At 43.9% G+C, this 13,783-nt stretch overlaps 1 protein-coding gene across 1 annotated transcript in view; it reads left to right on the forward strand.

Moving 5' to 3' along the window:
• The window catches only part of dync1i1a (dynein cytoplasmic 1 intermediate chain 1a), a 49,656-nt gene that overhangs the window by 12,952 nt on the left and 22,921 nt on the right, over window positions 1-13,783 (forward strand). Inside the window, exons 6-9 of the mRNA XM_084563829.1 lie at window positions 6,909-7,004; window positions 8,603-8,774; window positions 10,105-10,204; window positions 10,370-10,495. Coding sequence (XP_084419955.1) covers window positions 6,909-7,004; window positions 8,603-8,774; window positions 10,105-10,204; window positions 10,370-10,495 — 494 coding nt within the window. The remainder of the gene's footprint in view (window positions 1-6,908; window positions 7,005-8,602; window positions 8,775-10,104; window positions 10,205-10,369; window positions 10,496-13,783) is intronic.

A 13,783-nucleotide genomic window follows, 5' to 3' on the forward strand; every position in this document is an offset into this window, starting at 1 on the left:
TACATGAGCCCCTTCTTCATCTCCCTCCCTCTGGCTTTCGCCCTCTCTTTGGTAAAATGGCCGTCATCCAAAATAATATTTGCCATCTGATCAGTGCTTGAAATGAGTAGGAATACAGTTTCACATTTCCCCCCCCCACCCCCACCACCTTTTTCTTGTCTTCTTTAAAGCCTTCAACTTTTTTCTCTTTCTCCTTTGCACTTTGTTGAACGTGATTTTTGACATGCACGCCCCACCCCATCCCCTCTTGTTGCATTTTTTTTTTACTTGTAAAACAGCAGTGGGTCTTTAACGTTTGCCTGGGTGGTCTCTCTTGTAGTCTGAGGTTCTTTTCGACTCTCTAGGGGTTTTCATGTGAGGAGCAAGCGGTTCACTGCTGCAGCTAGCCCGAAGCTTTTGGGGTGTAGTTAGTTGTTGCGGATCCGTGTTTGTATGACAAATTTGAGCCTTCCTTATATTGTGAATTTAAAAACTAGCATCTTTTTTAGAAAAATCTAACCCTCAATTAGACATATAAACGTCATAATAAACAAAGGCTGAAATTACAAAATTAAAATGGTGTGTCCGCCAAGCATGGTTGAAATTCAGCAAGCTTTAAAATCATCTCAGCTGATGAAATTTGACAAATCTTTTACTTTTTCCATTTAAGTTTGTTGTGCAATTCTTCTTGTCTCCAGCAGGGAGCACTCTTGGCACATATACCACTTCTCCCTCAAAGTCTCACCTTCCAAAAATGACAGAGATTTTTATTAGAAACTTCTATCAAATGAAATTCAATAATGACATTATTAACCGTCACAGTTTTATAATTAATCTCAAACATGTGAAGTCTTAATGTCTTTAATGTCTTAATTATGTTAACAAACTCAAAGATGGGGTGACAGTACCCTTTCTGCTTCGTGGGAACTGAGCTCATGCATCTGTTTGTTTATCTGACTCTGTTCCTGAGGTGCCAGGAATACTTTTGTATTTTGAAGTGCAACCCAGAATGATTCAACCTTGAGCAGGAATATAAAAATATCCCTTATTAAAGCTAAATGAAACACCGCTGTCATCCTAGTGCCAAACGCAGACCTCCAATCCGACACACACACATACAGAGTTGCAGAGAGCTCTGTTTTCTCAGTGATACAAATACCAGCTCAGATGACGCGCTGAAAAGTGAGTCGATGCCACAGTGGTGATTTTCTTTCTGTTGGTCTGTCTCTCTTTCTTTCTCTCTCTCTCTCTCTCTCTCTCTCCCCTGACTGGGTTTTTGACAGTTTGGAAAGTTTGAAGTCATGGGTTTTAATCAGGACCTTGCGGTGGAGCGCCGAGCATGGCATGGCGTGGCATGATGGCTCGTTTTAAAGATGTGGGTCTGGGTCGGGGCCAAGCCTGGGTGGCACTGCTAGAAAGAGGAGGGGGGAGGTGGGATAGAGAGAGAGGGAGAGTCTGAAAGAGATGGAGAGAGAATCTGCCAGCCCACAGCACACAGCAAAGTTGGCCACAGACCCCTAAAGGCCTGTATGGGCTGCACTAATGAAAGAGGATTATGTGTGGGCATGCATGTGTGCTTACGGTGTAGACTTTGGTGTACACAAACGTGAACGCACAGCAGTGTGGGGAAGTGTTGTTAAGAGATGAATTAATCTAAATCATGCTGCGGGTTTTAGCTTTACCAGTTTTACATCAGGCCCTGCTGCTAATGTGTGGTTATGTGGGGAATACTTTTACCCCTACTGTGGCAATCATGACTTGATGAACCATGATGAATTTTAAACATTGCTTTCTATTAAAATAAATGGAAAGGCAACAAAACAGAGTAAAGTTAACAAACTGAATTTATAGGATTATCAGTGGCTGACTTTTTTTTATTTTTTTTTTTTTGGCTAAATAAAATCCTGACCAAAAAAAAAAAAACATTTCCCCGACTTTGGAGGTAGCTGAAAGGATGTTGTGCACGTGAAATATGATTGTCCTGCAAGAAGCTGCAACTGTGTAGTTGGCGCTCATGCCATCTCGTTGCACTTCCCAGTCTGTCGTGTCTGTCTGCAGATCAGTGAGATTCTTGAGCAGGTTGGACTGCCCTCTCACCTCTCAGAAAAAGATCTGCTCGACTTTACCGCGTGGCTCTAAAACCGCCAATTTTCTGCCCTGCCCGCCTAACAGAGGTCCCTAAAATGTTAGCGCTGTTTCTCTGTGTTCAGAGAGAGACTTTTATGTCCAATCCGAAAGCTAGGGATCTGCTGTACGTTGTCCTAGACAGTTCACAGAGATGCTTGCGAGTGAGTGCAAGCCCTGTTAAGAGCATGGCTGGTCTCACTGTCAAAAATATAGTAACACAGAGTGGTGCTCATTTTAATCTCTGGGACTGAGACAACGTTATTATCCAGAATGATGAATATATAAATGTCTATATTTGATCCAATATCCTATCCTTGAATATCTTTTTAAATATATTGTCGGTACCAAAAAATACGTCCAGTCCAAATTCCCTACATGCCTGCCATTCGACATTTCATCCATTTAGGATTGCGTCATTCTATTTGAAACCTGTGTCATTAGTCTTGTCGTGTAAAATCACTGTGGTTATAACATTTCTTTTTTTGTGGGGGCGGGGATCTTGAATAACAAAGATTAAGTTACTGGAGGTTGGACGCGTAAAAGTGAGAGAATTCCCCTGATGCCTCAGGTCAGCTGTAATGTATGCAGAGGTGATGCGACTGTAGCGAGGATACGTGTGTGTTGCGTCGTCCTCTAACAGCGAGGGAAGTTGGTGCATATGAGTGTGTGTGTGTCGTGCCAGGGCCACATTAGAGGAGTCTTTCAAGTCTTGGTGACCTCCTCCTACTCCTCTGCATAGCGCTTGTGTTGTGGTCTCCTCAGCAGCCAACCCCCGAGAACCCCTGCGAACTCTGTGTGTGAGAGTGTGTATGTGAGTGTCCATATGATTGTGTGTATATAAAGTAGGGTTATTCCCAGTGGGTGGGACCCCCCAAAATCTCGCCAAATTTCTTCTTTGTGTCCCTCTCCTTATTTCCGCCGTCTCTCACATCAGTGTCTCTCCTCTTTGTAATTAACACAATGGAGCTCTCCAAAAGTTATGGCTACTGTCAGCTGTGATTGTGTGTGACTCAGTTTAGTAGTCACCTCCATACTGCCGTGATAAGTCTACAGCTCTGCCCCCGTAATGTAGTTGATGACAAACTTGATGCCTGGTCTCATCCTCCCCTCCGCACAAACACCGTCTCCCTCTTTGATAACTATGCCAATGGCTCCAAGCATGCGCTAACTCATTTCATCACACCAGCACTTACTGTGGATTGGGATCAGAATAAAAGGTTAGCTGAGGCTTTGATCCATAGCGAACAGAGCACATGGTAACACGTTGTGGCTGTGACGCACCACGCCATTGTGCTTTATGTCCTAGCTGAAGGGGAGCGGGAGACTTTGTACATCTTTTATATGCTGTCGGTATCTTTCTCTCCACATGCTCAATAGTAGCTGCCTACTGTGAAATAATACAAGATGTTTAAACTAATGAAAGTCACAGCAGTGCATCAGCCTTCATTAAGACTTTTCTTTATTCCACAAACAGATCGGCATGTTACTTTCACATGAACTACTTCACTCTTCTGTTAGTCCATAAAAACTATAATAATTCTTATACTGGCTATAAACAGACATTCACGCAGAAGACATGACAATAAAGTTTTTATAAGCCTCAGTAGCCCTGCATTATATTTCTTAGCTATCGCTTCTTGTTTCTATCTTTTGGAGGAATATAGTTAATATATCGTATTTACAAAATAAGAAAATTAAAGCTACATTACTCCATTTATTCTTAATAATATTAACTATTATTTTATATGAACACTGATGACTCACAGCAATAAGACTCTTGATTTTAAGGCTCTGGGTTTGAATCTGTGTGGAGTTTGCATGTTCTCCCTGTGTCTGCGTGGGTTCTCTACGGGCACTCCGGCTTCCTCCCACCGTCCAAAGCCATACTGGTTAGGTGTGGACCCACACCATGTGGACTCATCATGTTTCTACAGTAGCCCACACTGGACAATTAAAATCCAAACACTGCCTTGTCTACATGCTTGGAAAGTATTCAGTTGGTTGCAGTCCTCAACCTCACCACTAGATGCCACTAAATGCTCCAGACCAGACCTTTAAGTAACAAAGATCTCTTCTGTCACATACTCTGAGTTTAAGCACATTTCTTTGTTTTCTCACAATAACCGTTGTTCGTAGACCAGTGTACAGTTCATACTTGTGTGTCTGTGTGCGTCTGCATTTACAAACACATTTACAGGTCTAGGGGCGTGCGTGCGTACTTTGTTTGTATCCAAGCCATGAGTGTGAGTGCCTACATACCTGCTGCGCTGTTCTGAATTGACTGGGCCCGGTCAGCATGAGTAAGCAGTCAGGGGAAGATTGAGGCAGCCAGATGCGGCGGCCCCGGGCTACCGAGGATATCATTACCCTGGGTGTGTAGCCGGCCAAAACGGGAGCCCCCAAGCGGAGTTTCATCAAGGTGGACCCCCGTCTGTGGCGAGGGGGAGGATACCAGTTAACCGGTCATCCTGCAGTGAGGAGAGGTATTAAGCGGCAGGTGGAAGGAGAAAGCATCCCGTGACTGGAATGAGCTGGGAAAAAGAAAGTGTGCAGATACTTACAGAGTAGCAGGCAGTCACACACACACACTGTGAAAGATTGTCTCTTTTGATTTCCCTTCCCTGCTTCTTTTGCAACGCAACAGGATACCTTGTATTTCCTCTCTGTGTGTTTGCATTTTACATAAAGTTTGATGTTATCATCTCTCCTCTCCTGTATCATTTTACCACAGTACAGTTTTTGCTTTACTTTGAGCACACACAGAAACATATCTCCAAAAATTTCCATCCAAAGCAAATTGTAGGGATATTTTTGGTGCGGGACTGTGACAGAACAACGTGATGCATGGCCATTGGCAAAGACATCAGCAGTATCTTCATACAGGAATTGGACCGTCTCCCCTCAGTGAGGTAACCCATAGGCCATGAATCATGCTGCCTTGCTCCAGAGTCCTGTGGTCCCCGGGGGTTGACAGTTTGACCGCTCCTCAATGTGGTCGCTCTCCTCTCCTCACGCTCCTCCCATCCCCATCACCACACATTCCAACCACCGGACCGGTCACGTAAGGTCAAGAAAATACAGTCGAATAGAAGTTGTGTGTAATGTGTGCAGACGTTTTCAGATTGCAGAGGGACAAATGACAAATGTACGACAAAAGAAAAACAAAACAATCCTTTAAGGGAAATAAAGCTTCGCAAACGGAGGCACGGAGGTAGAGACAAAGGGAGCTGAAAAGACGGGTGTCCCTGTGTGTTTCTGTTTGCAGCGTGTCTGTTTTGGCAGCTCAGACATGGAGCTCGTCTGGCAGTCTGCCTGTCTGGTCCTCTCTGGTCCCTCCTCCATACTGGTGGGTCACTGGTGTTTGGATCCCTACAGCTGGCTGTTAACCACCGACTTGGACGGAGCCTCGCCGCCGTGTATTTGATTTAGCTTAGTCATTTATTATATACACACAATATGAAAATTAAAGTCATATATCAAAATCGTTTACTTGGAGGTCAAGAAGAAAAGAAAACACAAAGATGGGTAGGGAAGGGTGTATTGTACCAAGAAAACCAAATGGAAAGGCTGCATTATTGTAATAATAATAATAAAATGACTGGAGTATCTACCAATTGCAGTTCTTGCAGCTCTTAAAAAACAACAGTGAGTTCATCAAAAGCTTAGACAAAGTGATAAATGGACAGTTCATCCGGTGCAAGAGTGGGCCGTGAGCGAGTGGTTTTAACAGTGCCCCAGGCCATACTCCAGCTGAGTTAAACACACCCCGACGTGTGTGTGTGTGTGTGAGTGTGAGAGAGAGAGAGAGAGACATGACATGTCTGAGAGTGTGATGTAGTCACTTCCTCCCACTGGACTGAGCAACTGTTGTCAGCTTGACCCTGCCAGTTAACCCCTCGCCACCCCTGGCACTGCGGGCGAGGGCCCCGGGTGTGTGCGTTTGCGAGGGAGAGAAAGACGGATTGTGTGTAGCGCGTGCGTTTGCAGACCACAGGTGTCTGGTCGCAGTGTCAGGGTGTTAAGAGGTCTGCAGAGAGAGGCCCCCTCGACTCCGAGCATCTGTTTCGGAGGGAGGGAGCGGCAGAAAGGAGGAGGAGAGGTTGGCGAGGGTTACCAACACATACCCCGAGGGCTGGTGGGGCAGAGGCTGACAAGCAGGTGCCTGTGTTGACAGTAACCCTTCGCACATGAACCCCAAACACACACTTACAACAGATCGTGGAGAGTCACGAGTAATTGCAGAGGCTGATTGGAGTGAATGCAGAGGGAATCCCCTCTTACACATATATCACTGGATCTCTTTGCTCAGTGTCAAAGGTGAACGAAAGAGAGGAGAGAACACACAACTCTTACACATCCTGCTGTGTGTGTGTGTGTGTGTGTGTGTGAGAGAGAGAGTGTGTGTTTTGGCTGACCAGTATGTCCACACATGTGGATCACATACCATGTATGAACATTGAAATGGGTGTAGATTTACCTCCTGTTACATTTCTTCTCTCATTGTATTGAATTCCATTATACATATGTATGAAATTCTTTGATTAGGCCTCAAAGTTTTCAAAAAAACAAAACAAAAGCATGCAAATATGAGTGCGTGTGTTTGTAAATGAAACCCATTTGGGCTGAATGTTAGTTAGTCAGGTGTAGCAGTGCATGTCTGGGAATGATTATTTTGGTGAGAAGGAGGGGGAGGCAGCACACAGCGGGAGGTCGAGGAAAATTGGAACAGCTGTTGATTAACATGAGCGTGCTCTCTCTCTCTCTCTCTCTCTCTCTCATTTTTTTTTCTTTCTCTCTCACAGTGGAGGAAGAAGATGAAGATGAAGAGCTGATGGAAGCGAAGCCAGGTCCAGAGTTGGAGCAGCAGGATGAAGATGACAACAGGGAAACCAAAGAAGGTACAATGAAAAACAAATACATGGATGAAAGAAGAATAAAAAGGATCATCTGTTTAAATGTTTGTCTACATATCATCCTTGTCTCCTTCTTTGCTCAACTTCTCACATGTTGCTGAAAACTGTCACGAAACACGGCCACTGGTGTGTGACACCCTCTGCCAGTCAGTGGGTGTATCAGATTGGAGAGTGGGGGTAGGTTACAGTGGGGGTTAAGGCGGGTCCGGCCTACCAGCTCCATGGCATGCGGGGTCAACGCTGATTAAAAACCTGTCACTTGACCCCCTGGCCGCATTTCAAAGTGAAGAGGAATGAGAGAAGTGTGTGTGTGTGCGTGCACATGTGCAGAGTTCACATAGTAAATAATAGAAGAATAGACAGGGAAGATTAAAACACAAGACGCCACAAACACACAGATGGATATTCATATTCAGCCACATAAACTGAATATCCGTGACTGCAGTAAGGGTGAGTCAAACACACACACATAGACAGATGTACACACACACGCGCTCATAAACACACAGTCATCCGTCTCCTCTCCATCCCGGCCTATTAGAAGGTCTGGCCTTTGATCTCTGCCACTCGATTCACTGGGTCTTTGCTGACAACTCCTAAGAAATACAAAGGGATGTGGGGGGGATCAAAGTCAAGAGGCAGGCTAAAGGTCGATATATGTGTGTCTGTGCATGCTTGTGTGTGCAAAGGAAAAAAAAAAAAAATCGCGTGTGTTTGGGGACAGTGACTTCAAAAACCGGACGCCGTGCTGTGCAGCCATTACGTTCAAAGGGAGGCGGGACGCTCAGAGGGCTTTGTTTTTTCTCTTGTTTATGAACTTCTTGCTGTGGGACTTTACTAGAGAAGATGCATTAGGAGCTGTTTGTAGTTTATTATGTCCTGGATCTGATTCTGGTTTTGATAGAGATGAAGAGAATGTTAATCTGACGTCAGAAGCTCATGATGGACTTAAAAATGCTTTTTAAAGTAGAAGACGTGACAGTGCTGCGTGTAAATGTCAGTAGGATGTCTGTCATTAGTTAAAGGGTCAGTGAAACCGTGTCAGTAATAGTCATTACTCACTTTGAGAAAGATAATTCAATTAACTTGCATCTGTTAAATGCAGCGGATGGGCCAACGTGGTGAGGCCACATAACACATGAGCTAAAAATATTCTTCGTCCATTCTATGAAATTCATATGCTATGTAACATATATACAAATGATGTTTTTTTTTTTTTTTGTTCAACATTGAAAAGGTAAATACCTCAAAGTCCTTGCCAGGGGAACCTTTGTTTGCATGTTATGCCACTTTCTTTCAACAATTTCCATCAATCTCTATACTGTCTGTAAAGACAAAAAGGAATTAAAATCGTAAATTACAAAAAAAATCTAAGGAAAGTTGAAATTATCAGTCAACAAAAATGTCATTCGATTTTTGTTTTCTTTCGTTATCGTTCTTTTTTGTCATAAACAAGATTTTTTAAATTTAAGTGTCACTTTTGGGCTTTAGTAATGTGACATATGTGTGGGGCTATCCATATACTATTGCTCTATATTGATAGAGCCGTGTGTATATACATTGTGTGACGTTTCTTCCAACAGGCATGTTTCCGGTGCTGCGAGAGCTGACAGAGGAGGAGAGGCAACAGATCCTGCACTCCTCCGAGTTTCAGAGCTTCTTCGACTGCAGCATCCGAGTGATGGAGAGAGCCCTGGCCGAGGACGGCGACATCTTCTTCGACTACAGCGGCCGAGACCTTGAGGACAAAGAGGGGTAAGCGGGGAGGAGGGGAGAGGTTGTAGGGAGGAAAGTGTCTGTGTTTGGACGCGAGCGCACATGTGAGCGTTTACTTACATGCCCTGATCTGAGACATGTGCCGAGACTGACTCATGCCAGTCACTCCAGGGTCCCGGTCGCTCCTTTGTTCTTCAAAATACATGTCTTTGTAGTTATGTCACACTCTCAGAGGGTTAAAAACTCCTGTGAACTAACAACAATCGCAACCAAAGAGCATTGTCTGAAGGCTTGCCTCCAAGTGGAGGTTATCAAAGTGTTGGTTGAAGTTGTAAGAGTCATAAGTGCAAAGCTGTTTCAGTATACTGCTCTGCTGTTATGGAAGAATGCTGCTTTTACTGACTCACTTCAACTTTGACCACTGCAGCCACAGAGAAGCATGAAGCCTGTGGTCAAATAGAGATTATGTCTAAAACAGGCCACGGCCCAGTGCTCAACATCAGTCCTCTTTTCTTTTTCTTTTTTTTTTCTCCTCCAAAGATGTGCTTCTGAAAGTGAAACAACCGAACCCACATTTCACTTCTTTGTTTCATTTTATACCGTCTCATATAGCTTCGGAGACAGTGTGGATATCATTGACATAAACTGGTGCAGCAGTAATGCGCAAATCAGCTCTGATGTCATCCAAATCGTCAGGCATGTGTAAATCATCCACCCGCCACCCACCAAAAACCAATTAATCTCTCTGACTTAGAGACCTGCACCCACCCGCACGTTAACATTATGTCTCAGTGGGATAGTGAGATAGTGGGATAGAAGAGTGGAGATATGATAAAATGAATGATGATTTGGTAAAATAAAAAGTAATTCCACAATAGCCTGTGCATAGACTGACACATTTAATCCTTTCAGTGTCTGAATGCCTGCCTTATTTAAGCCTGAGGAAAAATGAAGCTTGACATTTTTATTGTCCTCATTAACTATGTAGGTTGTGATCTGACCGATCAGCCACAGGGTTAGAGTTAGCTATTAATCAGGATGTTAATTTTTATGACTAAACCCGCCTCATTGGTTGTTAACTGCAGTGGGCACGCTTCACTATGGTCCACATAATTTGTGGCAGTGAGCACTTTAATAAGAGATGATGTACAACTGAAGATCTGGTAACTGTGTTGACATGGTTAGTCTAGACCAGGGATTCCCAAAGTGTGGGGGATGCGCGAGATGAAAAATGTAATGGCAGAAGTGTTGCGTCAAACAGCTTTCCCACCGTCTATCTCCCACCTCGTTTTATTGGAACAGAGCTCAGTTTAGTTCAGGTTGGTTCAATAATTCACCTTTGACCTTTTCTTCTACTGTCCGCCTCCAGAGAGTTGGGTAGCGGCTCCAGTCTGTCCCTCAGCAGACTCTTCTATGACGAGCACTGGTCGAAACACCGTGTGATCACCTGTCTTGACTGGTCCCCTCAGGTGAGGCCACTTTGAGCTCAAAACTGTAACACTTCCCCACATTGTCTGATACGTATTTATGACTCTTTTAATGCGTTAGGGTTAGCTTCTTTTTAACTTGTCTCTGTTTCCTTTAACATCCTCCTCTCTGTGATTCTCTTCGCTCTCCCGTCCTTTCTCTCTCAGTATCCTGAGCTGCTGGTCGCCTCTTACAACAACAACGAAGACGCTCCACACGAACCAGACGGCGTTGCCTTGGTGTGGAACATCAAGTTTAAGAAGGCAACTCCGGAGTACATCTTTCACTGTCAGGTAATTTGAACATATACTTAAAAACCTCACATGTATTTCCAGAACTATAGATGGAAGTTCTTCTCTCCTTTCTAGTTGGTATTAACCGCTGCCACAGAGATATACTGGCGTAAGAAGAACATAGGTAATATTTCATTAAGCCATTGGAAGTCATGCTGATTAGAGAAAATTGCCTGATTAAATTGTTTGTTTACTTCCCCCAAAACAACAACCACATTAAAGTTGGGAGCATCAAGTCTTGCGGAAATATAAGAAAAGAAAAAGTATTCTTTCCCCAACTTTATTGACAACATCTACGTCTTCAAGAGTGCAGCCTCCATCGATTCAGGATAATAGGTACATTTTTTGAACAGAAAATTCACTGACAGGATCGTATTTTAGTATTGAGCAGGATTGCAAAACCCCCATCCCATTCCCAGGGAATTTTCCTTCCGACCGGGCCAGTCTGATCTTGATGAGGTGGTTACTCGAGGTATTTTTATTCTGATTGGGCTATTATTCGGATTATTAGTCACATACTGGTCTCCGTGCAGATGCTGCTCTTGTTGCTGTCTCTAAAATTTAATACTCGAAAGCACTGTCTGTCTCCATTTTCTTCATACATTTTCAACCGACCATCGGCCCATCAAATAATCAGTGTCTTCCTCTTTCCACCCTACTATGGAAGGAGTGAAAAATAAGAAGCTGCAGCAAAGGGAAATAAAACGTAGCTCCGCATGTATTCGCTTGAACTCTTCCACTGGGAGCCACGTTTCATAGAAGAAACTGAGCTTTTGGTGGAAAAGGAACTCAATGACGAGTGTGATGCTAATAGCAGCTGACACTGAGAAAATGGTTGGAAGGGGGGGTGCGGAGGCATTGGATGAGGACCTTCACGTCTCCCACAAAACAGGCAAAGCCATATATAGACGTCTCAGTTGTAGAATGATGTGGCCTACCACTTCCTAATCTGACGCTGCATGTGTGTGTTAGCCCACCCACGCTGCTGCTCCTAATGTCAGTAATGCTGTGTTCTCCAATAATTTAAAAATGTCTTCAGCATATGCATTACTATAAAGGGTGAAATACACCTGTAATAGTATTAGCAATCAGCCTTACTGTACTAAAGATGCACAGACGTACTCTCACGTTCAAGGTTCGTTGAAACATGGAAAAATACTCACAGAAGCACATATTTCTGCATCCTGCACGCCGTGTGCAAATATTTCAGCGCAAAGCTTGTCATGTAAGTCTAGCCTCATAATGGATTTTTAAAGCGCTCCATTCTTTCACTGCACCATAATTTATGCCGCTGCCGAAATCCGTGCGGTTGTACGGATGGATTACAGCTTCGCAACTCGTAGCTGTAGGATTCTGTCGATTTTCCATGCGGTTCTCTGACGAAATTTGCTCAGTGCATCTGACTTTATTAACTAGTGTGGTTTCCGAGCACGCCGATCTGCGAAATGTCAGCGTCGGGTAGGAGACGTTTGGGAACAAGGATATTTGTGTAAGCAGCCGATAAAATGCTCAGTATATCAAGGGGAGGAGGGGGGCGATTTTGCTGAAAATGCGCGCAGCAGACTTTAGAGAGTTTAAGGGGAAATACAGTGGCGAGAACGCAGTCCACATGCAGAGATTTGTTGTGAGTGTTTACTGGAAACATGGTGCGTTATTTGACATAATGCTGATGGAGAAAAGAAAGGCAGAGACTTCCTTAGTCAGTGAGTTAGTGTGGCCTGGGACAGTGCCATCATCTTCATATGAGGGGAGAAGGAAAAGTGGAAAAAAAAAACACATAAAAGAAAGACTGTGTTGTCAGCAAAGAGCAAGGATGAAGAGTGGAGATAAAATAGTTAAAGAAAGAAGTCCTATACCAGCCATTATTTCTCCTGAATCTGTTGGATTTGGATTAAAAGAACACACGAGTGGTTTATGTCTCTTTCTCTTTGTGGTGCCTTTTGCAAACAGTTGTAGTTGCAGCTCTCTAGTTAGCTGCGGATCAGATGGCTTTTAATGTGCGAGCATGTTCTGCTGTTTAACCCCCCAAAACCACAGGGCCCGGCGCCTCTTCCCCTCTTGTTCTCTTTTTCCTTTCACCTTCCACCTCCCGTCATTAGCCAGAGTAAGACCGAGGGCAACCACGTGCTTTCTCCCCCGCATCTGTAGCCACACACTCTTGCCGTTTGCTACGCACATGCCGTTTATTCATACGCCACCGACATACGCCGTTCAGCGCCGTGTCAGGGAGCAGCATTTCAGCCATTTTCGTTTTTTCCAGACTCGCCCGCAGTGGCTGGCTGCGTCTGGTGGATGGATAGGTAGATGGCCGCATGTGTGCACGTATGTGTGTTTATTGTACGCATGTGTAAAGGCTTTGTGTGAAAGAATGACAGTGCGGGTTGGTACTGGAGGGTTGGGGTTTGTGGTTGAGGTTGCATTCGGCAGGGGCTTTATTGTATAAGGCCATGGCTTATAGGAGGCTTCAGATTTCAGATGGGGTTTTGTTGAGGTCAACTTTCTGTATTTTCTGTCTAGCTGTTTGCAGTTTGGAGAATGGGCTACGCAATGTAAGAAGTGTCCTTTAAAACAAATACTGTTTGTTAAAATAAGGAGATTTTTCTGATGAGTTTCAGTAGTTTTACTAAGAAAGTAAATAGAATAGAATTAAACATCAGGCTACACAGTGATTTCTTACAATAATTCACTTTTTTTTTTACTTCTTTATGTCTTTTACATGCTGATGTGGTGGAAAGTCTTAGTGTCTCCTCGGGCAAGTGCAATCTGGGGACCGTGCACAAATATTCTTGGCAGGGCGCTGCAGTGCTGTAATACTGCATTCTAATGCAATACTCGGGGAGACAGGCCCTGGTTTGACAAATGTTGTTCCCATGTGGAATAAGCAGATGCCACAGAGATCCCGCAGTTCTGTATTCATTTTCTTTTTAACTCCCATTTTACCCTGTTTTTTCTTTACTTCCTCACCTCTCAAGAACATCTTTCTAAACGTGCCGTAAGTGTACAGTTTATATTATTGTTTGTTTTATTGTTTACTTTGGGGGAGTTTGCTGTAGTTTCAGAATAATCTGACTGCACTTTTCTGCAAGATGCAGAATAGTGACAAGCAGTGAATAATTTATTACCCTCTCATATATTGTTCTCTGCTCGCTTTAACCCAGTGATCTGTCTGTATCTAAAATGAAACAGTGTAGTGGGGATCCGCTTACAGTCCCCTAAAGGAACGGCTGCAGCTTCATGAACTCACTTCAAGAGCTTCTGATCTCTACCGTAGCAGAAGAAGTGTGTGAT

This window comes from Chelon labrosus, assembly GCF_963514085.1.
Source record: "Chelon labrosus genome assembly, chromosome: 16".
Classification (NCBI taxonomy): Eukaryota; Metazoa; Chordata; class Actinopteri; order Mugiliformes; family Mugilidae; genus Chelon; species Chelon labrosus.